This window comes from Trachinotus anak, unplaced genomic scaffold (genome assembly GCF_046630095.1).
Source record: "Trachinotus anak isolate AG129_WGS33_773 ecotype Australia unplaced genomic scaffold, CSIRO_AGI_Tana_v1 ptg000032l, whole genome shotgun sequence".
In the NCBI taxonomy this organism is placed as follows: domain Eukaryota; kingdom Metazoa; phylum Chordata; class Actinopteri; order Carangiformes; family Carangidae; genus Trachinotus; species Trachinotus anak.
Window position 1 is genome coordinate 16,651,216 of NW_027273883.1, and position 27,693 is coordinate 16,678,908.

General features: G+C 44.4%; 3 protein-coding genes across 11 annotated transcripts; all 3 read right to left on the reverse strand.

The window, feature by feature from the left end:
* Positions 1-249: 249 nt before the first annotated feature.
* Positions 250-16,836, reverse strand: arid1aa (AT-rich interaction domain 1Aa). Of its 9 annotated transcripts, none has more exons than XM_071470617.1 (20): positions 15,570-16,836; positions 12,796-13,014; positions 12,055-12,672; positions 11,837-11,932; positions 10,818-11,058; positions 9,939-10,028; positions 9,661-9,831; positions 8,731-9,064; positions 8,453-8,598; positions 8,278-8,363; positions 7,932-8,141; positions 7,620-7,824; positions 7,322-7,457; positions 7,017-7,183; positions 6,705-6,894; positions 5,626-5,751; positions 4,850-4,946; positions 3,782-4,628; positions 3,508-3,638; positions 250-3,410 (listed from the first exon to the last, which is right to left on the reverse strand). In XM_071470617.1, the coding sequence occupies exons 1-20, from the start codon at positions 16,482-16,484 to the stop codon at positions 1,527-1,529; spliced, it is 6,909 nt and encodes a 2,302-aa protein (XP_071326718.1). In that variant the 5' UTR covers positions 16,485-16,836; the 3' UTR covers positions 250-1,526. The 9 variants fall into 9 exon arrangements, with proteins under 9 accessions (XP_071326718.1, XP_071326716.1, XP_071326720.1 ...); XM_071470615.1 differs by having other exon boundaries at positions 7,017-7,186; positions 15,570-16,835; XM_071470619.1 differs by having other exon boundaries at positions 3,782-4,625; positions 15,570-16,834.
* A 2,687-nt stretch (positions 16,837-19,523) lies between these two features.
* Positions 19,524-23,533, reverse strand: gpn2 (GPN-loop GTPase 2). The gene is made up of 5 exons (XM_071469871.1): positions 22,643-23,533; positions 22,335-22,491; positions 22,000-22,160; positions 20,308-20,438; positions 19,524-20,104 (listed from the first exon to the last, which is right to left on the reverse strand). Exons 1-5 carry the CDS (start codon positions 23,060-23,062, stop codon positions 20,032-20,034), a joined length of 942 nt encoding a protein of 313 aa, XP_071325972.1. The 5' UTR covers positions 23,063-23,533; the 3' UTR covers positions 19,524-20,031.
* Positions 23,534-23,808: 275 nt separating this feature from the next.
* Positions 23,809-26,816, reverse strand: gpatch3 (G patch domain containing 3). The gene is made up of 7 exons (XM_071469870.1): positions 26,378-26,816; positions 25,228-25,682; positions 24,923-25,097; positions 24,652-24,711; positions 24,421-24,542; positions 24,203-24,330; positions 23,809-24,083 (listed from the first exon to the last, which is right to left on the reverse strand). The coding sequence occupies exons 1-7, from the start codon at positions 26,787-26,789 to the stop codon at positions 23,900-23,902; spliced, it is 1,536 nt and encodes a 511-aa protein (XP_071325971.1). The 5' UTR covers positions 26,790-26,816; the 3' UTR covers positions 23,809-23,899.
* Positions 26,817-27,693: the final 877 nt, after the last annotated feature.

Below are 27,693 nucleotides of genomic sequence, written 5' to 3' on the forward strand. Positions count from 1 at the left end.
TTTTCTTGCATTTATGCAGTTATTTTACTGAAACAGAAACTATAATAAGGTTAATATCAACACAGTGAATTTCATATTAACAGAAGAGTCCACCAAGAAGGACCATGTTTCCTGAGCACTGAGCTGAAGACCCTTATTTCAAAAATTCTCTTGAAGCTACTTTCATGTGAATTCTCACATTTGTTTGTTGATTTGTTTGTCCAGAAGAGGTTATTATTCCAGAAGAACAAAACCATCAAACAGCTTACGAAGATTTAATGTACATTTATTCTTACCACGTGGAACATATAGTATAAAGATTTCATACTGAATAAATGATATTCATTGAGCCAAAAAAGGGAAAGGGAGGAATTTACATGTTGTCTTAGCTACATAGTCTGAAATACAAATATGCAGAATCCATGACTGGAGAAAAATTGTCAATGTGTACTTCATCTAGTTTATTTTTGTTGTACCAGGAGATAACAGGTTTGAGCCGTGTCTGCCATACTACGGAGCTGTGGAGAGACCAGAGGAGTGGGTCTAATCAGCAGGGACTGGAGGTCACGGACCAAACTCACAAGTCAGCCTCCATCCCTCACCAATAACAAGTGTGAGAATAGTGACACAGACAGAGACAGACACAGAGAAAGGAAGTGTAATGTACAACATTATATATACACCACAGCAAAGCTGTATTTGAAGTTGAAAACCAGTCCTAAGAGGTGATTTCTTTTCATAAGGGTATTCATACAATCAAGGGATAAGAGGAGGTAAGGGTGTTGTAGGTTCTTGATACTTTGGGGAAGAAAGCCATTTTCTGTTTAACACCAAACTAAAATGACCTCAAAACTCTAGAAGAGCTGCATCGTCAGCTTCTGTGTGAAACGTGTGTTACAGAATGCTTACACTCAAGAGCAGTACGGTACAGAAAATGTCCTACAATCTACTGCACACTGCACAGGCCTCCCTGGTGAAGGTGTCTATTGACAGCACTTAGTCTACTGTCGGGCTGACTGGTGAAAATCCAACTACAGCAACTATAACCAGTAGGCCACTTGTCAGTCTGCTTCACCTCTGAACGTCAACCAGTTACAGACTCATTGTGCCCTCGAGGGGAGAGCTAGGGCACACTGTGTCTCCCAAACTCACTGTAAACGAGACAGCAACTTTGGTTACAGTTTTTGTTTTTCAGCTATTTATTTATTCATTTATTTATCTTTATTAAAAAGTACTTTCCCCCAAGTGCAGAACAGTCTCCCAACCGTGGTGCTCTGCTCTGTGTCGTCCAGTTGGCATTCATGTTGCAAGTAGTGTCACTTTGTGGGCATCTCTCTGGTTTGTAATCCACCACAGCTCTGTGATTACCCTCCTCGAGCAAGGACGGCCTGGGGAGGGCTCAGAGAATGGAATCTGAAGGATTTTCATAAATTAAAGACAGTCACTTGAACTTTCCTTGCCCTGTTACACACACAAGCCAGGTTACCAGGGAAGAGGGGATTGGGGATAAAACCCCCAAAAAGTGGAGCCAAGGCTCCCTACAGCTGTCATGACTGGCCAATCAAAAAGAGTACATCACAGATAACATGAGAAACCAGCGAGTTCATTAGGGGAGACACTGAAAGGTCGAGGAGTCGGGACTCGTGTAGTGTGAACTCTGAGTGGTTCTCCTCCACCTTGGCTAAGGCGTGCAAAGCCCGGGCAGCTCGCCGCATCATGTCCGGGCTTGTGGGCTCGAAGTGCATCCCCTGTAGGTGTAGTAGAGAGCTCTGGCTCTGCTGAAGCTGTGTGGCAGCCAGACTATCCTCCAGGAAGCCCAGCAAGTTGCCCACGCTGCCCTTCTGAACAGCGATTGCTCGGGCTGCCATAGTATCACCCTGGGCCAGGTTGGCCAGTAGGACCACGGCCATCTCCCTGCAGACTGCAACCTTCCTGTCTCCAATTAGCCGCACCAGGTTTCCGTATAGCTTCTCCAACCGACTGAATGGTGGAGTGGCCAAGATGAGGTCCACATTGTTGTCTTGGATGCTTAATTTGCTTAGCGTCTCCAGGACCAGTCTCTGAGGTGACAAAGCACTGTGGTGGCCCAGTGTGGGGAAGGGGTCCTGGGCCTCTGCTGAGGGGCAGACAGCCCAGTGGAGAAGACCATCCAACAGAGGCAAGCAGATGCTCTCGGGGTAGACGGAAAGGTCCAGTTGGCCTGAGATGTTTGCCAAAGTGACCAGTGTGTTTTCCCTCAGGAGCTCCAAGCAGTCCCACCACCATTCATCCCTTTGGCCCACTCCCTCATCTGAATCCTCATCTTTCTCGTAGGTGAGTGGGGCCTGTTTGCGTTCAGGGTGCCTGTGGTGGAGCAGGATCAGGCGACCCAGCAGCAACAGCAGCCCTGGATGTTTGGACATCTCGTGGTCATTACCTGGCACAAAGGAGAGGCTGCGGACAATATTGGAGACACAAATGCAGCGGCGGGCTAAAGAATCCTGCCAGTTAGCCAGTGCAATGAGCGGCCCCTCATCTTTACTGTGAGGCTCATCCTCCAGGATGGTGCCAGTCTGCTGTGCCTGCTGGGCTAAAACACTGCCAGAGGAAAGTATTGGTCTATTATTCTCCTGGTGACTTGTCACAGCTTTCTCAACCGCCTTTGTCTCAGAAGGTGTTTTCCTCTCCTCCTCACTGCTGGGTGAGGGGCTGGCCTTCTCTGAGACTGTTGCTTTGTCTGAGGGAGATGTGTCTTTTGGCCTTTCTTCTTCATCCTGATGCTTCCTTTTCTCCTCCTCAGCTGGCAAACAAGTGTCCCGTATCTCTTCTTCTGGGACTCGTCTCTTCAGCAAAGCTGTGGGCACAGGTATTCGTTCACGAGGTTCCAAGAAGTCTTTGCATGGTTCAAAGTGGGTCTGGATGTGTTCTGTTGAGTCTCCCCCTCCAGCACTCCAATGAAGTAACCCACTGTCAAACTCTTGCAGTTTGTTGTGATTCTTAGACTGGCCGGCAACAAATGGGTCTTTCTTTCGTACCACCCTTAGGGGAAACTTGTCAAACTTGCTGGCCTGTTTGGGTCTCTCATGGGCAGGTAAGGATTGCGATGAGCCTGTCTGTTCGGATGAAGAACCCTTGCTCTTCCTCTCCTCATCTTCTGTCTTCTCATCTCGACCCCGAGATTTAGAGCACTGCTCTTGCTCTTCCTCCTCTTTCACATGAGCTGGCCCCTCAGTTTCCTGTTCCTCCTCTTCTTCGTCATCTTCTTCCTCTTGTTCCATGTCCTCAACCCGTGGCTCCTCCTCTTCCGTGCTGTCCCAATCTCGTTTCAAGGCATCAGGATCAAGTAGTGTCCTCTGGCCAGGATCTCCAACCTCATACTCCCGCAGAATGCCAAAGATTTCAATGAGGCAGCGTCTGAAATACTCAACCACCAGCTCTAGTAGGCCAGGCAACTGAGGAAGGAGCAGAAATATAGAAAATATTAGACATGACGACTATGTGTAATGCTCTGCTATAAACTATCATGAAGGGCTCAATGTTAAGTCTCACCGTGTTGAGATCAAAGGTGGAAATACTGCTGTCATCATACAGGAGAATGTTGATGGTATCTAAGGCCCATGTACTCTCAGCCAATAAACCAGACTTTAATGACATCATGACTCTCCAGGCCTCCGGCGTTCCTAAGACGACAAGACAAAAATCAAATTGCTACAAAGTATTCACTGAGCAAAAACCTGACAAAAAGTCACAATCAAGGAAGCTGATAAATGTTAAGAATAACTAATGACAAGATGGTTTTACTATTTATAATCTGCAGTCATACCGATATCTTTCATGGTGAGTCTCCGACGTGGTTTCAGGACAGGATGAGTAGCTTCTACAGAGCCCGGAGGAAAAGGCATGTCTCGCCTTATTAGAGGCGATTGCACTGGAGGGGGCACTATGTGAGATGCAGGCACTGGAGGGCCAGCCTTCTGCATCTTCATTACTCCGTGCATGTAGGGAGATTTACTAGGTGATGTCCTGCTCTCCATGGGGCGGGGCATGGAGGCCGGGCTGGACACCTGTGGAATGTGGTTCTGCACACCCTGAGGGGGCTGGTAGTTGGACTGGACTGAACGAGGCATGGGTTGGCCAGGCCCTGCTGGACCATAGGGAGGCTGCCGCGGGCCCAACTGACCCCCCCACTGGCCATCATGATTCATACGTTGTTCTGATGACATCATCTCCTCGGAGCGGTTCATGCCAGGGTAACCAGGTCCCTGGGGTGGACCCCCAGGGCCACCTTGCCGACTGGGGTAGTTCTGATAGTTCATGTCTCGCGGTCCTTGCCACATGCCTCCCTGAGGCCCGTCAGGACCTGACTGCATCATCTGAGGGGGCATGCTGGGCTGAGCGTTGGGCCCTGTGGCTCCCTGCATCCGTTCACGACCAAAGGGGAAGGGGAACTGATTGCCTGGGCCAGGTGGACGCCGATCAGAGCCGGGGTAGGGCCCACTGCCGCTGTACTGATTGTACGACTCCTGCTGTCCTGAAGAGGGTGCAGAGGCGCCTCCTTGCTGTTGCTGCTGCTGCGGTGGTTGTTGCCCACCAGGGTATGGCCCACTGTAGTCCGTCTCATGACGCTTTGATGGAGGGTAACCCCCTTCCACGGGACGCTTGTAACTCTGCTCATATGAAAAGGTACACAGACACACAATTATTTCACACCATTTCAGTAGAAATGGTTTCATACAACGGTTTCCTGCTCAACAAAACTAAATCTAATACGATAGTGATAGCAGCCCCGTAAAAGAGTAAAAATATATACTGGAACAATAAAAGTAAAAACATTGACACTATTTATCCCAGTGTTCAGTGAGAGTTAGTGTAGTGCAGATGGATCATTTACCTGTTGTTGTTGAGGGTACATTCCAGGCTGCTGATTTGGGTAGGAGCCAGTAGGGGGCGTTCCCTGTCCAGGATACTGATTACCATAGGAATCAAGCCTGCAAACATTATGACCAGTCAGTTTGTCCATGAAAATATCATGCATCTCTCACTCAGTTAAAACAAACCCCACTTTTAAACATGTACAGTCTGACACACAGTGAACATTATGGCATATGATAAATTCACAACCACAAAAGATATCCAGCTGCAAGAGTTGCTTTTTGTTTACAGCTTCACACTAATAACATTATACTAAAGCTCCATTATACCAGTCTTAGTTGTATTAATGTTTCGTTTTTTTTAAAATAAAAGGCACATGTAAATGTTGAATATAAACACCAAATCATTTTTGTTAACTGTACTGTTTACTAGGTAGTAATTAATACCCCCAGACAATTAATGTAGGAAACACACATTTCAAATTAAAAATTGTTTATATCATCACCTTCACATTCATTAGGCTTGAACAGAGCTTTGGAGATTATGTGAAATTTGGAGTAAATATTTGACCCAAGAAGAAAGGCAACAGTAATTCTAATGTTTATGATGTACAACCGGATCAAATAGGTCGTGTTGTGACAATACTAAGAAACTTTTCCAGCATTTCTAAAACCTTCCATTATTACATTAGGATTCACAAAAGTAAAATAATGTTTTACATGAAAAATGGTCAGTTTCCATTGACAGGAGCTTTAAACCTAAGAAGCTTGACAAATAGGTGCTGTGTGAACTGACCGTGGCTGCTGTGGTGGGAAGCGATTTGGCGAATACATCCCCGTGTCGGCGTTGGCAGGCATCATAGGGTTTGGCTGAGGAGCACCGGATCCCATGTTGCCCTCTGGGCCCATTCCTTGCTCCGATCTGGGAAAATCAGAGCAATATGCATGGTATGTTTTTTTTTTCATATTTAGCTTCACACAGACACGCAAACTATATTAGAGCTCATTTAAAAAAAAAAAAAAAAAAAAAAAACACGTGTTACAATCGCTCTGTCCAATTCTTTGTTATTCATCCAGGTCCGAGTGGGCGACTTCTTCTTTCATGGCCTATTTTAAACAGTGTTGATGGTAAAATACTGACATGAGTGACTTTACCAATTTGCCAATGCTGTGTAGACAAAAATAGTCCTATTTGTGGTGCTCGGAAAAACATCACAGAACTTTAATTGGTAAGGACAAGGCTTTTTCAGTATCTCATCTAACCAAGTTAAATCACAACAACTCAGATATTTTGAATTTTAAATATAGACTCCAAGGGCTGATTTATAACATATTATTTCTGTTAACTTATTTTTCAGAGCCACACAAATTCACTGCACAACCCTTCTTCTATCACAAAGACAAAATATCAGTATCCACATCAGTAAGCGACTGAAATCAAAATGAAATACTACTGAATGAATAATAAAATCTAACATCAAATAGCATTTCATGAATGATGACTATTTCATAAAAAACACGGTAAAATGGAGCATTCACAGGATGGGCAGAGACATGACAACAAAATGACACATGTACCACAGTCCAACCACATCTTCCTTTTCGTTTTCAGATGTGTGACTGAATTTAAAGGTTGTATTTTGTTCTCGTTTCAAAAACAGCACTATGACAACCCTCGACATTACGACAACTCAAAGCGTAAATGAGTGAGTAAGAAAATTCAGCGAATCCCCATGCATTTCTAAACAAATTCACTCCTATCAGTTGTTAATTTTTTTCTTTCCTGCATGGTAACTTTGAAGTCTGTGTGATCATCAAAACATCTCCTGGTTATAATCAGTTGTGTTCAATGATCTTCCATTCAATTATTCTTACCTCCTGTCGTAGCCTGGTCCATAAGGATACTGCTGTCTGGGCCCCATTGGCATTGTGCCCATTCCCCCAGGTGGTCCTCTGTTGAACGGAGGCTGCTGTTGTTGCTGCTGCTGTTGTGGTGGTTGCTGCTGCTGTTGGTCACCCACCCCGCTGTTAGGGCCCTGGTTAGCAGGTAGAAACTGCTCCCCGACTGCAAATGCATTCAGAGTTAAAGCCCATTAAGGAGTGATTAACTGAACGGGTAATTAAGGAGGCATTTTAGCATTTAACATAACATGATCCATTCAGCTCTAGTCTATTCAGTGTGCCCACCTTTCCGCATGTTACCAAAGGGGTCCTTGTTGGGTTCGTAGGTGCCCATGCGGCCCTGAATGTCTGGTGTGTTCATGCCAGACTGATAGGCTGAGTTGGGCGTCATGTTCTTCCTGGGGAAAGCAGGGTCATTTCCTTCAGAGAAAGGGTCCTGCAGGTTAACGCTGCTCCTAGTGGGGAAGCAAAGGTGAGGGGGGAGGGGAAATTAGGAGTAAGTGGGAGAGACGGAAGAAAAAGCAGAAAGAAATTAGTTTCTATTATTGTGATACATTTTAGAAGTTGGAAAAACCTTAAACAAGAGTCACCTGGAAACCGGTGGCATGGGGGGCATCTGGGTATGAGGAGTGGAGGCCGGGGTGGGAGGTTTTAAGTCTCCCCCCTCAGCCATAGAGCTGCTGGTCGACTGGGGTGTCTGCGGACCCTGCAGAGAGCCTGACCCAGCTGTGGAGCAGAGGGACGCTTCAGTTTGAAATAAGAGAGGAGCAGACAGACACGGTACATGACTTTAATGACACTCAAACACAACCAGTTATGTATTTTTGTTGAGGGTTACTGAAGATAGACATGTTCATGTGAAAAAAAAAGCATGGGTACAGCTCTAACCTGGAGAGGGTGGCTGGACCTTAGCAGCTTGGTTCTTTTTGTTGTCTGTAAAAATCTCAGGAGGAGGGTCCTCACCACGCTCAATTTTGCACTCAAAGGCATACAAACACTGGATGTACTGTTTCTTCAAAGAACTGGCAGCGCTGCTGGATGTACCCACATTCAGGGAAGTGGCCAGATCACGCCATTTCTTAGTCTTATTCACCTGAGAAACGCACACAACCAGACATAATTAGAACAGATACAACAAAGAAAGGGGCAAGGAATAAATGTACTTTGGGAGACATTGTTGTTCAGAAAGGCCATATTAACCTGTGTCATGCCTCCGATCTCTTTAACCGACATATACAGCCGGAAGAGGTCGAGGGGTTTGCGTCCTACAGCGGGCAGGTTGCTCATGCCCATGGCTTTCTCTTCAATGAAGGCCAGATAACGGTCCACCCACATCTTCCTGTCCGGCTCCGGTCCTAACTCATACAGCCGTGTTATCTTTTCACTGGTTGTGGTGGAAGAATTGGACTTCTGTTTTGTGTGAGACAAATGGGAAGTTCATTTTAAAAAACAAAAGTGGAAATTCTACAGATGCACCAAAAGAAGACATTTGAGGTGGTCAGACTTCCAAAAATACTGTTGCTACAACATATAGTAGAGAGGTTACCTTAGATTTGGGTTCTGGCTTGGGTGTTCCACTCCCATCTACTTTGTTATTCATCTTATTGTTCATCTCCGGACTGGGGGCCATACCTAGAGACAATGATGGAGATTGGAGTGAGCTGAATTTTGCGACATAAAAAACAGAATCATCTAGATTCAGTCATCTCTGTACAACTTACCACTTGAGTTATTGGCCATGTTTGGCCCCATAGGATAAGGTGATCCACCTTGAGCGTTCATCATCCCAGGCATGTTGTTCATGGGAGGGCCATAAGGTGGTCCGGACCCCATCATGCCTGGAGACATGTTGGGGTAACCAGGCATCCTGGATGGAGGAGAAAACATATGAGAATCTTGTTTGCACAACAGTGACAATGGTACGTCCATCTCATATTCAAACATAAGCGAGAGGCCAGTCAGAAATGTTGTGGGACGTAAATATCCAACACAAACCAACCTGTTGTGCATGGAGTTGGTGGCAGGGTGCTGCATGGCTGTGGGGTCCTGGGGCTTTCTGTTCATGCCAGGAGGAGGACACATTCCTGAGCCTACCTGGGGTGGCATGTTGCCCATGTTAGGAGGCATGTTTGGACCCATATTGGGGCCCATATTAGGACCCATGTTGGGGCCATAGGGACGTGCCCCCATTTGATTCGGAGGCATCCTTCCTGGAGGCATGCCAGCATACGGTGGCCCCCCACCCTGTCCTGCCATGGGGTTCATTGGGCCCATGCCTGGCCCAGGGTAGTTAGCATTGGGCATGTTGCCATAGCCAGGTTGACGGGGATAACCTAAGGATGACATTTAAACCAAAATAATCAGTGGATATAATCATCTGGCTCAAGCTGTAAACTGATCTGAAAAAAATTAATCACTGCAACACTCAGAAGCTTATTTATGTTAAACATTAAAAGCAGTTTGTTATAGCCATGACAAAGTCTTTTCCTAAAGAGCTGTGTGAGGCAGACTTTTTCCCAACAGTGTGCTAGTACAGAGAGCTATGCACCCTGAGCAACAAGCCTTCGTCACAGTCTCAGCTCTACTGACAGGAGGCTCTGCTACGTCAGCTGACTCTCTGCTTCACAGCTATAAATAGCTGCAACAGAGTCAGAGGGAGGGACTAACGGTAGCATGGTATTCCTCTTAGGCAGAGAGATATATTCCATAGGGTTGTCTGATGGGAAATGTGTACATAAGAAAACTTTACAAACAGAAAAGTAAATTAAGTGCAAAGCCTTCATGAATCAAAATTTGAGCCTTAAAAATTCTATTTCTAGAAACCATTTCAATAAATCTTTTCACAACGTCATAAGAGAAATTCAAAATAAAACAAAGCTCTCTCTCTTCGAGTCAAACCCAGAGAGAGAGATGATTCAAAAGTACGCACCTTGGGGGCCATACTGTCCTCCTTGCTGCCCATAGCCACCCATGGAGTTGTTCTGCTGATATGGGGCCATCCCGGGATGCATCTGTCCCCCTGAGGACTGGCGTGGCGACAGTGCAGAGGCTGACTGGGGGGAGCCATAAGGGGGCATCTGAGGATTTCTCTGCATAAACCCTGGAAGGGGGAGAGAGACGGAGACAGTGTTCAAGAGTGAAATGCTATAGCAAACACTTCTAACATGTTAATCTCTGTGAACACTTTGCATTTAGATTGCAGCATACCTCTGTCCTGGGCCATAGGAGACTGGCTCATTGCTGGGTGTAGGCTCCCATCTGACTGCACACTTGACGGCCTGGGAGGCATCTGGGTCCCTGAGTAATAATATTTAACTTAAGTTAAGGTGAGCTCAAAAAAGGTGTAAGTACTTTAAACCACTGTGGTTTTCAAGTAGCCAACATGGTTATTCTGACTGAGGACAAAGGCAGATTTTCTTTCTTAACCAATGAACAAAATTGATGCTACAGTTTCAAGCTTCTGCAAACTTTTTTTTAACATTTGAGTAAATTTTACTCAACACAAAAAGTAGGACAACTAACCCAGTGGTTAGCATTTGGGTTGTTGGGGGTTTTTTTGTTTTTAATCTGCATTGTCAATCTCACACCATTCTCAAAGCCATTTTTACCAACTTTAACCCCACCATACCAACCAGGTCAGTCCTTACAAATGCATGTTTTGTGAACAAGCATCATCATACAGGAATCCAAATGTATCAGGCTTAGTTTTGAGAGAAGGTGTAATTACAAGATATCTTTAATGTTAATAATTGCTATGGGTCTGTATAGAAAGCATTATGTAGGTTTGTGAAGTTTTAGAAAAATAAGAGAACGGTTAAACTTAAAAGCTCAGGAAAATCAGGGTTTAATAATTTGAGAATATGAGCTAGATATAACAGTGTAGTTTTGTCGTTGTTAGTTTTCTCCATTAAATATGCTGAAAAAATTCAAGAGTTTAATAACAGAATTTAAGTTGCTATGAAGTGCACCTCCCCTTATAATACAAACTTAACACAAACTAGACCAAAACCAGTAATTAGACATCACAGTGAAAGAACTCCAGTACTGATCATATGTCTCATTTCAGTGTGCGAGGGATCAGCCCACCTGGCATGTTGGCGGGTGACAGCGGTCCTGTGCGGGGTGTGCTGGCACTGGCAGGGGAGCCAGCTGGGGAAGGTGAAGGCCCTCGGATGCCTGGCAGGTGGGGAGACGTGTGAGGAGAGAAGGGTGACTGAGCCGGGTTACTCTGCTCGCCCTGGCTGCTTGACACACCTGATGTGCTCACGCCAGGACTCAGGGCGCCCTCTGTACCTGTAGGCAGGTCATCGATGGACCCTGACAGGTCCTGAAAACACAGAGAAGGAGCAGAAGTAGAGTCAACAAACAGGAATAATATAGAGGAAGAATAACAATTTCTGCCTTTAGAAGATTCAGCTCTTGTACATTTTAATAGTGGTTTTTTTTTTTCAAACAGATTACTCATAACTATTATGAGTATTGTAATGTTTATTTCATATGCTGGCTGTAGTAATAGCATGCTGCAATTCCATCTCTGTTGTTAAGATACGAGTGGCACACATACAAATACTATACACACACACAAACACACACAAACCCAGAGGCCTTTGTCCTTATTTATCTCTTTCAAAGAAAAAAAAATGAGTGTGCATTAGTGCAGAGGGTTGTCATGGTTACGGAGGTTTTTTAGGATGCGAGCTGAGTCAGCATGTAGCAGCAGCCTTGCCATGTGATTTAATACACAAAGTCTCTTGTATTCATCTCAGATCTACTCATTTACACAGCATATTTTTTTCACCACATGCATCAGCCACACATCAGCCTTCTCTCAACAAGTGTTAACGTGCAGCACAGCAGCACACAACGTCTGAAAACATCAAGGGACGGACAGCACACCAACCGCACTACAAGCATGCAGCAAAACAAGCTTTCAAAGTAGCACAAGGGGATTTTCTAAATATAATGAAAGTGACACTATCGTATTTTGGATAGGTGCTAAAATGACACAAATAGAAAGTAACCCTCTAACATTAGGATGAAAAGCTACAACACAGCGTGAAAAGGGCTTTTTGTGTTCCAGCAGTGATATAACGAGTATAACTGACCGGAAGGCTGGAGGGGCGGCCTTGACTGTCCTCTGGGCCAGATTTAGGCTGAGAGGATGGAGGGGCGTTGGACTGAAATGAGTCCTGGGATACCTCCTACAAGACGACAGAACACATGCTTAAGTGTACTGCCAGAGATACAGAAACACATGCACGTGAACACACACAGAGAAGGATAACTAAGTATGATGAATATGATACCACACTGAGGTCCGTACCTGCTGTTGTGGAGGAGGAAAGCGTTGATAAGGTGACTGTTGTGCTTGCTGCTGCTGCTGCTGCTGCTGCTGAGGGTTCTGTGGGTACGCTGCAGGCTGGCCCTGTGGGTGTTGGCTGTGTCCTGGTGGCTGCTGTGAAGGCTGAGACTGTGCCTGCTGTTGCTGTGAGGGAGGCTGCTGGGGCCCCTGTGTGGATCCTGGGTAGCTGGACTGGCCCTGTGAGCCAGGGGGAGCCTGGGAACTTGGCTGCTGCGGGGCCTGACTGGGAGGACCCTGCTGTTGGGCGTAGGGAGACTGGCCAGACTGTGGGGCTGAGGCTTGAGAATAAGGTGGCTGAGACTGTGGGGGCCCTTGGGGTGGGCCTGGCAGTGGCCCCTGGGACTGTGGGGGCATGTGGGGCTGCTGATAGGGTGGTCCTCCCTGGGTGTGAGGAGCAGAAGTTGGCGCAGGGTGGGGTTGCCCTGGGTAAGGGGTCTGGCCACCTGGTTGTCCTGGTGCAGGCTGGGAGTAGGGGGTCTGCTGCTGGCTTGGATGAGGAGCCTGGCCAGGCTGGCTGTAATACGGGGCCTGGCCCTGAGAGCCATATCCTCCTGGTCCCTGCTGTCCATAAGATCCCATCTGAACGGAGCACACAAACACATAAGACTTCAAACACAACTGTAGAAAACACTGATACTGGTGAAAAGGTAAAGTCAAGACACTGAGGACTTATTTATGAACAAGAGAAGTCCTGTGAAATACCTGTGGGCCGTATGGCAGGCCACCCATGCCTCCAGGGGCACGTCCTTGCATTCCCACTGGGTAACGCTGGGGTCCTGGAGGGCCATAACCCTGGCCAGGGTAACCGGGGCCCTGTTGTGGACCTGTGGGAGGCCCCTGCTGCGACTGCTGGCCGTATGGACCGCCTGCTCCGTATAGCTGACCTCTCATTTTTCCCATTGGGTCCATGGGACCGGGTGGCTGCACGTGGTAAGAACATGATGAAATAATTTAAGTCAGCAGCCAAACAATATAGGAGAATTCAAAATAATAAGTGCTACAACTTACACACACCCCTCCTCACTCTTAAATAACTTAATTATGTCATTACAGTGTTTTCTTCAAAGTCCATAAAATAGTTGGCTGCAGTGTGCAACTTTCGAAGGTCTAAATGTGTAAAAACAAACTTCAATGAATGAGGAAATTGTGCTTCTTTCACCTTATTTCCCACGGTCATTACACAGATTTTTTTTCACCTCACTTTGCCATAGTTTCGGAAGTCAACAGAGCTATATATATCTACTTTCGAAAGGAGGGCAGTCTGCCCAATCTTAAACATATCCCAGCTGTGCTCCTGTTTTGAGCCTGGTCCAAGTAGCTTTTTTTTCCCCCCCCAGAGAAGGCAGTTTGGCTCTGGATGAATGACATCAGAAATGAAGGAAGCACTTTCACAACAGCCGGAGAGAGTGAAAAATGTACATGAGCGTATTCAGTCATTAACTCAACAGTTGGTATAAACATTCTTCGTGTGAAAACTAGGTGTTATGTCTAAATCATCAGCATCTTCAGCTTACCGCTAAGATAGAACCTTAGATTTGGGACCCAATCGTCTTCTCACTTCCACCAAATGATTTGACACTAAAAAGTCAGGAATTTTATGATAATTTCAGCCAAAGAACATCTACTCGAAAACCTGAAAGAATACCCTTACATCAGGTCAAGTGAGTTCCCACATGTGCACTTTGGTGAGAAGAGACTGCTCAGCTTAACAACAGCCCTTTACAAATACTATGCAAAATGCCTTACGTGACATTTCGCAGATCCAAGATAATGAAGTGAAATAAATAGGAGCAGCACATGGCTAATCTGCATAAGACAGAGAGGAAACTCCCTTGGTGGGTGAGAGATGGTGGACTGCCTTCTGATTGGCTTGGGGGGAGGATTGGGGGGAATTCTTTGCAGTCACACAGTCAAACTTGTGTGGCATGCTAGGCACAGCAGCCACACACACACACATCCTCATGGGCAGAGCTCAAATTTGCATTTTGATACCTTGTAAAAAAAAAAAAAAAAAAAAAAAAAGATACAACATGAAAAAAACTAAGCTGTCAATCAGTCTACAATTTGCTGATCTATGAATTATCAACAATAACAAATATGGTGGACTGTAAATCAGTAACTGGAAAACTAGTGGAACAGCAGATGCTGTCATCGGCCATTATGTTGTAAACATTTAGTGGCTATAATAATGCTGTTGTGTGGTTTTATTTGGATTACATGCAAAACAACACAACACTACCTGTAGCATACAGTGATGCAGGCGCAGCTGTCACATGAACACATAATTCAGCCATCAAGCTACAAAGTACGTGATAGGACTGTTTCAGATGGGAATATTAAAACCATGCTCTATGGTTTATTATTAATATTCGTATTAATCATTTTGGGATAAATTTGCCAAAAGATTTTTTTTTTTTTTAAATATATAAAACCAGTCATCATCCATATCCCAGCTCCCCCAACACTACATGTTTTATTGTGAAAAGTGGAGCTGTGAAGAGGAGTGAAGCAGCAAATACCTCTGGTGACCCTGTGATGAGTTAATGCTGTGTTTTCTTATCAGCAACTGTTGCCTTGCATCACATGTAATTATAAATGGCCATGAGCAGCGGATGAGGAGCCAATCAGATTTCAGCTAGCATGTCAACCCAAGACCAACTATCTCCTGGCTTTGACAGCAGGATTTTACCTCCACAATTCAAATCCCAGTGCAAACTGCAATCTGCAGGCTGCAGTCACTCACTCATGTGTCTGCCTGACTGTTTACAGGCAGCATGCATGGGAAGCCTGGCGCCTCATCAGCACAGGGAAACGGCGTTTAATCAATATATGATCAACATGTAATAATTTACATCCTTTCTGACATCTTGCACGACATTTAAGTTATTTGAGCTGGACCCACATGAGCCGTTTAACCGGCCGTGAGAGGCTGATTCAGCATGCAACACCTTCCCTCCGTCACGGCAGCAAAATTACACTTTATCGGGCAAGAAAACAACACAAATGCGACCGTGCGAGCAACTACCGCAATCTAATATGATCGAGGACATGTTGCCCTTTATATATACGTGTCGTTTAAGTACATTTACAGCACAATGCGCTGAAAATTCAACGTATAATGCGAGTAGCGAAAGCTACCGGAGAAAAAAAAACGAGCCGCTGCTCGTCGGCGAGTATTTTCGCCCCTTTTCAAAGTCGGGCCTTCCTGGCTCCCTGACCGTCCTTACACCGATTCAACAACTCACATGTCCCCTCGGTGGCACTGCTGTGTTTGTTAAATAGCTTTGTAAATGTAAAAAAACAGGTATTTAACGGTCTGGTGTGAAGGGAAAAAAACACACACGACAGGCAGCCATTTTAGAGTCTTTGCGAACTAGTGTCAGACAATGGCTGGCCTGCTGCGCTGCGAACTAGCTAGCAGGAGGGAAGGAGACGTGCTAGAGCCCAAACAGGCTCCTGTAATAATGTGGCTTTACCTGGTTTCTAACTAGCGGCTGCCCGGCGCTTCCCGGACTCATAGGCGAGGGGTGATGGCTTCTTTGTTGCCAGCCCGGATTGCTCCCTCCATACTGACCGCTACTGCCCATGTCTGCTGGTCCCTTACTAGCTCCGTCTTGGCTACTGTAGTCGCTGGACGGGTAGTTTGGATACCCCCGTGTGGAGCTGGGGGAGGTTAGGAGCTTGTTGAGTGTCGGTGTGGATGTAGGCTGAGGGTTTCCAATGTTATATCTCTGGTTACTGTAAGATCCAGGCATCGCCGTGGGTCCTCCCGCTGGTGGCTGCTGCTTAGCTGGCTGCCCCCCAGCTGTCGGCGCCTGTGTACTGCGAGGGGAGTTCATGGCGTACGCTTGGCCGGGGTAGGGAGTCCTGTTCGGGAACGGGTTGTAATTGTTAAACTGGTGGTTTGAAAAGCCATGATCGTGTGAATTGGGTTGATACGGGTCCATCATGTTGCTCGACTGCACGACCGGACCCGCAGCAGCTGCCATGCCAGGGCTTTGTTGTCCGCCATGTTGATGAAAAGGGGCCCGACCGTAGTGCTGACTGTATCCGTACGAAGGTGGAGGGAAAGCCGTGCCGTGGTGATGCACCAAACCGGGATGATTATTTCCCTCCGGTCCGACAGAGTCATTCTGGTTATTATTGTTAGCCCTGGGCGGGTTCCCATTCCCGTTCTTCATCTCAGGTTCCCCTCCTCCCCCTGCATTTCCACCGTCGGCCCCGTCCTGCAGATCCCCCCGGCCCGGCGATCCGCTGTCTAAGCCCGGCTGCTTTTTGTCTGACTGCTTCTCCCCCGGTACCGACTCCTCCTTGGGGTCTCGATCCGGCTTTTTGAGTTCGGAAGGCGGGCTAGTGTTAAGAGTGGCGGCGCTGGCGACCTGAGCGGCCATGATATACCCCCCCACCTCTCTCTCCCTCTCTCGGCGAGTCAGTCACAATCACAAGCTAGCATTGAATATAAATAATTGTTTATAACCATTTATCCTTGCGCCGATTCATTCCCACCCCTTACACCGGATCGAATCCGGCTGCCATCCCCCCGGTTCCGGTTCCGCAAATGGGTTAGAGAGATGATGGAGGCTCCATACAATGCGTGTAAAAGCGACAGAAATTGTTGTGGGAGTTGTGTTACTGAGCCCGGGCAGAGGCAGAGCCCAACCAACACGAGGCTCCGCTACATACAGCCATTTTACCGAGCCGCACGGCGGGCTGCAAGACACGGGCCGGATCCCGCCTCCAATGTGGAGTGGACTCGACGTCTTGCAACCTTACATTGTCTCCCTCCCCAATAGGTGGAATATTTCCTCCACACGAAGAAGAGTCTAATGATCACACACCACTCGTTTATGTCGTGTTTACCAAACATGTGAAAACATTGTACTTTAAATCAAGAGTCTAAGAGGCTGTGCATTACAAAAAAAAAAAAAAAAAATCCATGTGCATGGTGAATTACATGAGTGTTCAGTGCAGGAGGAGGAGGGGGGGGGTAATTATTTAATGAAATATATAATTTTTCAAGTGTGTGTGTGTGTTTGCATAGAGGTGGATGCCACAGCTGCACATGTAAGGAACTGTGCTGCAAAGACTGCAAGGTGGGAATTAAATGAATTGAATTGTGGAAACTATTTGCAATGAGTTCATTTAGCCTGGCTTGTAATACAGTCATGATTTTCACTTGGAGGGGGGGGGGGAGTAGTAAATGGCCATGTTTATAAATGTATTCAGCTAAAAAAAAAAAAAAAAAAACTATCTATGTGCACTGATTTAGGTGTTTCCCACCAGTGATTCCGAGGGATATTTAGACAAGCAAAGGCAACATACACAGGTTTTTCCAGAGCAGAAGGAGGAAGCCTTGCAGCAAACGAGACTACCAATGCACATTCCCTCTTATTCCCTCCCCTGCCTGCTCTGCTCTCTGCTACCACCCCCTCTCCTCTCCTCTCCTCTCTGTCTGTCTCTCACTCCAGCAGAAACACTCTTCTGCTGAGTGTGGGGGGATGGGCGCACAGGCTCCAGCTCTCTCTCACCCTACTAACATTGAACTACGCCGTGCAGAAAAACACACACACACACACACATAGACCTTATCCACCAGACAGAGGACGCATGAACAGTTTCAAAGTCTCCCAACAATTACAAAAATGGGCCATTTGCCCCCCCCCCCCCAACACAAACACACAGACACACACACACACACACCCTCCACCCCCATTCTCAGTCAAATGAAGCAGACATTTTTTGGCATCCACAAAACGCACAGGGTGTGTGCACAGCATTGAGCAAGGGTGGGATGGTAATGAGAAGTGTGTGTGTGTGTGTGTGTGTGTGTGTGTGTGTGTGTGTGAGGCTGAGGGACTTTTTTTTAATAATGAAATGCAGAGACATTGTAAGGTTTATGAGGCGTTTAATAGTTCGGTTTACTATTGATTAGAATTCAGGTTTTGAGTGTAAGTGGGGCGAGATTGCCTTTCGGTTTCTTTTCTCACTCTCGACACACACACACACACACAAACTATGTGTACGCTCTCTCCCTCTCCCTCTCCCTCACACACACACACACACACACACACATCTACCTCTAGGGGGCTTATAGGGAGAAAAAGGCAGGAAGTGCCAGTGAGAAGGCATACTTGATCACATGTACAAACATCGGAACACAATTTAACATTCAGCCTGACACACCCCCCTAATGCACGGAGAGCAGAGCAAGGAGCTGTCCTCACATCATTTCCCAGACACATCACACCGCGCAGGGCTAATGTGATTTCCCACATCAGTGCGAGCTCGCAAAGTGGATCACGCTTTATTTTAGTCTCGACTGCAACCCAGCATGAAGCCCCATGTTAAAATGTGTGTGTGTGTGTGTGTGTGTGTGTGTGACTGTGTGCAGACTTTTGTTGTAGGGCAAATTAAAATGCGGATGTTGGGTTTAAAATGGGATCACACGGTGGAGAAGGAGCACAGCAGCAGCAGAAAGACTCATCTCCCCCTGAGAAGAAGCAGAGTTTTGGTTGCTTTTAGAAAGACAGAGGGTCTTCCATCCCAGAGACCAGACACAGGGCCAGTTGTGCAGAAACACAGATTTAATGTGGCTTCCTCTCCCCGCCTGACTTAATTTTTCTGCTCTGGCTTCTGAGAAAAGCCGGAGCGGAGCCTTGTAGATCCGGGAGAAGGATCTGCAAGCACATGCGCCATCTGCTGGAGAGGAAGAGGAGCCAACATACAGGAGCCCGCTCTTGGCCAAAGTCATGACCACTTCAGATGTTTGTTTTTTTTGACACAAAAATACTCTTTAGACGTTATAGTAGCCCGCGATTGCTTTAGATTAATGGGATAACACACTTCTTCTGTTTTACTCTACATGTTGCACAATGTCTGTTTTTTACAGAAACAGAAAAGATGTGTTTAATTTTTCTTCTAAATTATCAGTCTGTGCTTGACGTGTGTAGTACAAATGTTTAAAGACATTCAAATAGTCTATTCTTAAAAGTTTAATATAAATTGGTTGGATATTAAACGGCACAGTGCTTGACATGTACATGAGAACTATCACGATTTGTTCTATAGCATGAAGGATGTAGTAATCATATTAATATTTACCCATTCACCGTGCAGACACACACACACACACACAATCCAACTACACTTGGACCTCTGAGGCACTGGCAGTTGTCAAGTCCCATTATATTCCACTGCATATCAAGGGAAAAACACTGTCTGTTCTCCGTATCTTCCTGTCAGACATCCTCCGCACTAATATACTGTGTGCATATGGCAGGAGCTTACGCATGTGGAAAGTCCAAGTCCTCTGTCTAAGCTTTGCCATAACGTTCTTCACCAAATTATAAAACGATAACTACAAAAAAGACAGAAAAAGAAACAGTTTTCAGACAGACTTCATGCACCAATAATCTAAAAGAAGCAGCAAGTAATATCAACATGAATCTTTTATTTCCATGCCCACAGAGAAGAAAGAAACCAATGTCTACATTTATTGCAGTCACTTCATTATTTCTGAAATAATTCCACTACACGAACCTGCACCACTGGATGGTTACTTGTAATTCCTAAAGAAATATCAGGGCCTCAAGTAACTAACATATTCAAAAGAGAAAGAAAAAAACAAAGGCCTTTAAATTTGATACATTTTAATAAAATGTACTGTCCTTTATTGTCTCTAAAGATGGCAGTAGAGAAGAAATACACACCTCTCTCGTTGATAACTAAAGCAAAGTTAAGCATTTATTCTCTATCAGTCATCCTGTGTGATTTTCATGAGGAGTGGTGCAACTTTGAGGCAACTACAGCAACCAAATTTAGTTCCTGTTTCTCCACTGCTTTTGAAGACTGGGGCTCAGTATTCAGGCCAACTGAGATGGGTGTTGCCAAGACTCCCCTGGTATACTGGTGCTAAAAAGCCGACCAGTTTTGTCCTTTTCACAGGTCCATCATTTCCTCCTCCACAGTCTTTCCACTGCCTTCAACATACCTCTCTTGCACTCCAAGAGTCCTGGAGGGTCGGTTGTAAAGGAAAACAAAACAAAATAACACAATGTAAAATGTGTATTGTAAGATTCAGGTTATATTTACAATAAACCATCATAAGTTATTAGAAACATCAGACTATTCCGTTTTTCAACCACCTAAATGTTAAAGTTTGATGTTAAACCAGATGAGTCACAGTGAGTCACCACAGTGATTAGGAAAGGATACGAGTCGAACTGGAAGTCTGCCCCCACAGCAGCTGACATCATGGCCTGCAGATTCCTCTCCTCCATGTCTCCAAAGCAGTAACCATTTGCCTTGTCCACTGCTCGTAAGACCTGAATCATGCTCTCTTTGTCCTGGACACAGAAAATAGAAGCATTTTATCCAGGGGGTTTTCCCTGTAGAAATTCACTGAAACTACCCGCTGACAAAATATTTGCTGAGAAAACTCTCACTGAAACCTTGCCACTGTGCTGTTTGCTGCTGTGCTGTTTGAATACAACTGTGTTTCTGAATAATCAGGGGGAAAATACATAAAGTAGGTATCTAAAGTATATAGAAGTAATACTATCACAAGTCTGTGTGATATCTGGTGTATTTCATATTTCCTAATTCTCTTTCCCTATTTTTTCTCTAACTGTCTGAGCTGCTGCATGAAGGCACCTTCCTGAAAAAGATTTTGAAACCTTCTTGAAAATGTGGCAATGCCGCCTTTCCTGGCTTGTTTTTTTTTTTTTTTTTTTTTAAATCAAGGCTTGGTGATAAACTACACATGCATATAAAGCCACAAAACCCCAAAATGTACTGGACTCCTATACTCAGAGTTTAGCAACTTCTCTTTCTTCAGGTCAAAAATGTTGTGTTTGTGACTTTTAAATTTGCTGTGTTAAGTGCCTTTTGGTAACCAAGGTAACTAGTGGCTGCTTAGTTAAGAGGATGTAGAAAACATATAAATGCATCAAGGCTGCATTTTCCAAGTGCCAACCTGCCATTTGTATAAATTACTAGTCCCATATGCAGTGATGGCACCGCGGTCTAGACTCCTGTCTCTTGACACACACAGGATGAAATCAGTCTCCATAAAGAAGCAATGTCAGGGAACGAGTACAATGTGCAGACAGCCAACTCCCTTTTACCAGTCCAATCCATTTGCAGAAAATTGATCTGGTCTTTCAATATTAAATGCTAAAAGCAACGCATGTCTATGATTGAGTCATCACCAAACCTTTTTGAAAGATTTGGTTTGCTTTTAAATTTGCTTTAAGTCGAAAACATGAAATATGGAAAAAAAAAAACCCAAAAAACAAAAACATTACTCTGAAAAAACATTCAATATCTTTCACACAGAAACGAACCCTTCAAAGCCCAATTTCAGTGTATGACAGAGCAATATTTGATAAAGTTGGTCAGGCTACATTAGGTCTGTGACTTTTGGATTTAGTTCAAAGCAGACATTAAACTGGGCAGTCACTGAGCAGTAACCTATTTTAGTGAGAGGGCCGTGTTATCTTTTAAATCACAGACCAGGTGTCGCATTGCACACACACTAAGCTGTTGGAGAAAATATGTTACATTATAGAACTCAAATAACTACAAGACTACGTGAATTACATGTCATTAGTTTTATCAGTTTAAATTCAGAAGGTTGATAACAGCCATGTACAGTGAGCTTCTATACCAGCCGGAGCCACCTGAGCCCTTTTTAGAATCAGGAAATCCTCTTTGATTCTACTTAATTAAATCAATCTACTTAATCAACTTAATTTACTGAACCATTTAGTAATTAAGTGGATTTATAGCAATACTAGGTCCTATTGGCTATAATGTAACACCAGCATTATGAAATGTTTTGAGCCTGAGTCACTGTGTATTTTTGCAACACACAATAAGAAAATGCCTCAGAAACAGCGGTGGTACCTGTACATTGAGAGGCACGAAGGACACAAGGCTGTAATCTTGTATGACCTCTGCCAACTTTTCATTTAGATGGCGGAATTTTTTAAAGAAAGGATCTGCAGCCAGGTGATCAAGAAGATAGGTCAGATCCATGACCTCTGTGTAGAAGTCAAGGTTGAAGGCTGTACATGCACACAGAAAAAACAAAAATGTTACCACGGTAGATAATATTATGAGTGAGTCATGAGTTTATCAATTTCTAAATAAGCAGTGAGATGATTGGTGCATCCCTGAAAAATACAAGAATCCCCTGCCTGTATGTGAAACATTTATTTTGTAAAGCCAACAGCCTTTACCCAGTTTGCCATACTGCTCAATCAAGTCCATCTTGGAGAGGATGTTGACGTGGGGGAGCTCCACATGCAGCATGGTGGACAGAGAGGTACACAGCACTGAGATGAACTTGGCAGGGTCAGCGCAGTAATGAGAGTCCACGAGGTGCACTGCTGTCAGCTAAAGAAGCAAGGAAATGGGTGAGGACAACAGTGATAAGCTACAATCGCTGTCATATTGATTGCATGCATCATGATTATATGGATGAAGTATCAGTTTAAGGCTCGGAGGACACAAGATTATTCCCATCCCTGATGCATTAGATGCTCACCCTGAAATTCCACTTGGCCAACTGTGAGAATATATTCTTTACTGAGTTCTGGTGGGTGTAGAGCTCCACCTGTCCAGGACAGTCAAACAAGACGTAACAGTCACTGTGCTGTTTCAGCTTGTTCTGTAACCAGTCCAGATTTGCTTCAACATACTCCATGCAGTAGAGGAGTCCACCATTAGGTCCAAGCTTCAAGCCTTCCATGACATCATCCAGAGTGACCAGCTCTGAAATATCTACCCCACAGGAATATGGTAGTCCTTCATTTGCAGGATCCATGTTCACCACAACCACCTTACGTCCCAGGTGAGTCAGGAACTCTTGCATTCCCTGGCAGTAAGTGGTTTTACCTGAACCTGGGGGTCCAATGACCACCTGGCCGAAACGTAGAGAGGGGGCTGCTCCCGTCTGGCTGGACATGGTTTCGGTGCCAAGGAGCCTAGAGGGCTGCAGAGGTTCACACTAGACGGGACCAGGACGTGAGAGGGGCCACTTGTGCTGTCCCGAGCAGGGTATCAGCAGCGAGAAGAGTCACACCGGTCTGTGTCAGTGGCTGGAGGCAAATCCAGCCTTTCCTTCGTACTCACAGCTATTATATTATACTCACCTCAATATTTAACAAAGAGTGAATAAATCCCACTGACCAATAACGTTATGTCACGCACCCAGGGAAGTTGACGTTAATGAAGTGAGTTGGCTAACGTTATTTAATTAGCCTTAGTTACAAGTTTGTGTACGACATAAGAGCACTACAACAAACGCCAGCGACAACTAAGTCACATCGTTATGGACTTCAATTTCTAAATTGAACAAATACTAAAAAAGTAATTTCCATGTAGCGCCGTTGTGCGTACAATGGGTGATAGCTAAACTGCTAAGCTACTCTAAAGCACATCCGGGTCAAAGTGTCAAAATAAAAGCAGTTTTTCTATATAATATGGAGTACATCGCTAATATAAGATTTAAGATTTGTGTGACAGAACTGAGTATGTTATTCTAGTCTGGCTCTCATGTGACATACTATATACAGCCCACACGTTTCCATACTAATACTTAGTAGTAACCAAGGAAAACTAGTTTTTGTGTGACGGTGAGTCAGCAATCTGCCTCATATTACATTAACTAAGCATACAAAAAAATAAAGAGACAAGCTCAGCACAAGTGGGTTGAACGGTTTGAAAAATATTTTAATATCAAAGTCAGACAAATAAGTAGTTAAGAAATATATACATATGTGCAAAGAAAAATTGTTTAAAGTCATCTCCGTGGTCCAATGCTGCCCCCTGGCTGCCATCCTCTGTACTTCATATTGGTGCTTGGTTGGCGTCTCAGCAAGGTGTCACCTCCATCTATGTCTTTGGGTTTATCATATACTGTAGTTATATGGAAATCTGTTTTGGCCTTTTTCACAGGATGCAAGACCAGTTTCTCTCCATGATACCTGCAAAGAGAGAAATTTACAATAGCATAAAGAAAGTAATGTATCACAAACAAAACAAACGTAACATGCTTAAACCTACAAGTATATTTGGTCAATTCTGTTTTCATATTTATACGCACCCAAAGCCCCTTTTGCAGTTAGGATGTTGGCCTTCATTCTCCAGGGCTTCAGGGATTCCAATTTGACTACCCCCCAACCCTTCACCATCCTTCCAGCCTTGCTTCTCCATCACACGACGGCCAACACCCTACCCAAGGGAAATATATGAATTAAATAGCTCGTAGAGACTGTAGGAAACATTTTGGGGAGATATTATCGGTTGTGGAAGTCTCCTTACCTTAGTGAACCTCTCAAAGCTGCCGATAGATTGACTGGATCCAGATCTATCTTCAAGACCCTCCCTCAATCTCTTTTCATACCGCATTCGGACATAGTCACGGGCATCCATGTCACCTCCATCTGTGAGAGGAAGAGATGGGTTAAAGAGAATCTGACTCAGCAGGGATAACTGAGTTTGGTGTCTTTCCTCAGTCAAGGTAAATGAAGATGTATAACAAGCTTGAGTTACCTTTATCATAGTAAACGCTCATGTCAACATCCCAGTCGTCCGCCGTTTGTTCATCGAAATCTAAAACAAAGGACAAAGTGGGATAAATGTAATCAATATTTCAGCAAACAAATACACTACATTTAAAGTAGTGATGATATAAAAAAATAATATAATTGAAATTTGAATCTATTTAGATCATAACAAATTTCATAAGCAGCCTTGAGGTAAGGCTGGGCAATATATGAACCTTCAATGTCTGAACTGTATGATTAATGTATTTTTTGCATACCTCCTTCTTCTTCCTGCCAATACTGTGCGTCAGTGTAGAACACCAGGCCTGAGCCGCCCTTTTCCCACTTCAACTCTATCTCCTCTTCATACAGTCTCTCTTTACTTCGCTCCTGGCTCGTTACATCATCATGTAAAGCCTCGTGGCGCTCCCACTCCTCACAGCAGTCATCATCCTGCAACCAACAAGATGAATAATTGACAAACCTCAATGAAGGGATGATGATGATGACAGCTAAGCCACAGCCTGCACATGCTAATAACAACAACAACGCATAGTGTTCGGCACACTGAACTTATACCCACATCATCTGCATTTGACTGTGCGTCCTCATCCTCCTCTTTCTGCAGCTCATCCGTCTCTGCTGTTTCTGTGGTATCAGCCGACTGCTTCGAACCAGAGGGTCGAGCAGCCAAAATGCCTGGTCCTGATATTTCATGTCCAGCAGCTGTTAATACCGTCTCCTCTGTGGCGCGAAGTGTCCAAGTGTCCTTATACTGGAAAGGTACGTTGCCGTAACGGCGGTTGGAGCTGGTCTTGGGGAAAGTGAGGCCCAACTTCCGGATGAGGCGCGGAGGCATTCGGCAGGACTGGATGAGCTGGAGGAACACTTTCAGCGGTGTGCCGACATTCCCATTCTGCATCAGAGCGGGAGGATTCAGCTCAGGTAAGCTTTTAAGATCAGCCTCTGTGAAACACTCTGTTAACGAAACATGGTGCCGCTGCTCGTACTTTGTTTTATAGGGGAATGATCCATCATCTGAAAGAATTGAAAAAAAAAAGTTTAGATGTACACATAGTGATGTTATTCATATCAAAATTAATAAAGATAAAAGACAACACATTTCTAATAACAAAGAGTAACACTTACATAAAAGGCCCTGTGACATACATTACATAATTCCTATACTCTTTATTCAACTGAGAGGCTTCCATTTAGAAAAAAGTAATGATTAAAAGTTAGTCTATGAATGAAAGTTTCTTGATTGAAAATTACCCAACATCGTTATTGGAAAAAAAAAACATCAAGCATTTGGTGGTTATAACTTAACAAATTCCAAGAGTACAGGCAAATGGCCAAGTGTGCAGTTTTAAGATAACAATTTGAGTTCTCATAACTCGCGACAGGCATGTGTCATTATTGTTGAAGATTTCACCAAAAACAGGTATAAATCAAAGCAGCAGAGGCCAAGACATCCGGACTGTTAGTCCCTCAAAGGGCCAAGCTCCCAATTCACTTGTACTGTAAATTCCTGTAATGCAACCAGCTCCGAAACCCCAGTTTGAAATACTTTTGTAGTTGGTAATACAGGCTATATGTTGCAAATGTGTAGTCTCTAAGACCAAAATGATATTGTTTCATTTCACTTCAGTGAGCTTGGCAAAGCTCCCTGCAGAGCCGGTGGAGTGGCCCTTTAACATGGCAGAACAGAAGTAGGAGGACATCTCACCAACCTTTGCTAGGTGTAACTTTGACTCTTCTGATAACACACCGCCTGGACAGCCAGCTCCCCTTCGAGTCAATCCAGTGATTGCCCGCATACATCCTGAAAAACCTTTCAGCTTCTTTATCGTGAACTGAGACGACACAGCAGCACGACCTCACCGCCTGCCTCTTCACCACATCATCTGCTGGGACCGGGTCGGTCTCAGGGACGGAGCTGGGCTCCTCGCTGTCACCGCAGACTGTGTTTTCAGGGCCCGCGGACTCTCTGAGGACTTCCGGCCGGTGACGGTAGTGGAAACACTGAAACCCGCAGCTTTCTATGAACTGACTGAAGTAATTTCTCAGGTCCGCTGAGCGAAAGGCTACAGGAATGTTGCTTATTGCAAAATACACAGGAGTTACCCCTTCAGAGTCCGCCATGATTGTTTATCACCTGGACAGCAAACGTCATCTGAACGACTGCAGAGAAGACGTCACATCCGCTTCCTGAGACGTTGAATAAGAGGTTAAATAAAGACTAACAAAATATTATATTATATTATATTATATTATATTATATTATATTATATTATATTATATTATATTATATTATATTATATTATATTATATTATATTATATTATATTATATTATATTATATTATGATTGTATGTAAAACTTCAAGCCGCCCTATTTATAGGTAGGCTATATAAACACATAATTTCTGGTTAATAACACACTATGACGTTGTAAGCAGATATAAGCGCATTTAAAGTGTGTATTCATTTTAATAATTACAGTAATTATAACTTTATATTTTATTAAAAATTTGTTTTGCTATATTGTTAGCTGCCTCTGCATCCCACAGGAGGCGTTTTAGTTGTGAAAAAATACATACATAAACACTTACAGCTGCCTAAAACTGCGGCATAGCGTGTTGTAAACCTATTAATTCACATGTTTATATACTGCTATGGACATTAAATGGGGGCACATCAAACATTTTCAACGCCATAACTATGAGCATAGAGATACAACACCAAAAAAGTTACACATGACTATAAAGGTAAATAAACACCAGAGATTTTCACATCAATCAAAGTTAGAAGATATACAGGTAAAAGAAAATCCACTATCTGCCTCTTCAAAGATACTAGTATGGTTTGGTTTTCCAAATGTGTCTTTATCTTTCATGACAATATGTCATCTCTAGTCTCAAACCACATATTCTGAACAATCTCTGAAGGTTTTACTGTATCTACATGTGCAAACTGTTTCTATATCTTCACCAATTGTTGTGATCCAGTCCAAACTGAAATTCCCCTGATATCCAAGAAATATGTTTG

Excerpts from the sequence above, each read along its gene's own strand:
- arid1aa (XM_071470611.1), bottom strand. The coding sequence starts at position 16,484 with ATGGCCGCTCAGGTCGCCAGCGCCGCCACTCTTAACACTAGCCCGCCT. Across the intron at positions 7,187-7,321 it reads CCCATGCCACCGGTTTCCAG|GAGCAGCGTTAACCTGCAGG; the intron begins GTGACTCTTGTT and ends CTTCCCCACTAG. Across the intron at positions 3,411-3,507 it reads CCACCTTTGATCTCAACACG|TTGCCTGGCCTACTAGAGCT; the intron begins GTGAGACTTAAC and ends CTCCTTCCTCAG.
- gpn2 (XM_071469871.1), bottom strand. The coding sequence starts at position 23,062 with ATGTCCAGCCAGACGGGAGCAGCCCCCTCTCTACGTTTCGGCCAGGTG. Across the intron at positions 22,492-22,642 it reads TGGCCAAGTGGAATTTCAGG|CTGACAGCAGTGCACCTCGT; the intron begins GTGAGCATCTAA and ends TTGCTTCTTTAG. Across the intron at positions 20,105-20,307 it reads GCAGACTTCCAGTTCGACTC|GACTCTTGGAGTGCAAGAGA; the intron begins GTATCCTTTCCT and ends CCGACCCTCCAG.
- gpatch3 (XM_071469870.1), bottom strand. The coding sequence starts at position 26,789 with ATGGCGGACTCTGAAGGGGTAACTCCTGTGTATTTTGCAATAAGCAAC. Across the intron at positions 24,543-24,651 it reads GAGCGTTTACTATGATAAAG|ATGGAGGTGACATGGATGCC; the intron begins GTAACTCAAGCT and ends TTCCTCTCACAG. Across the intron at positions 24,331-24,420 it reads GCTTTGAGAGGTTCACTAAG|GGTGTTGGCCGTCGTGTGAT; the intron begins GTAAGGAGACTT and ends TCCCTTGGGTAG.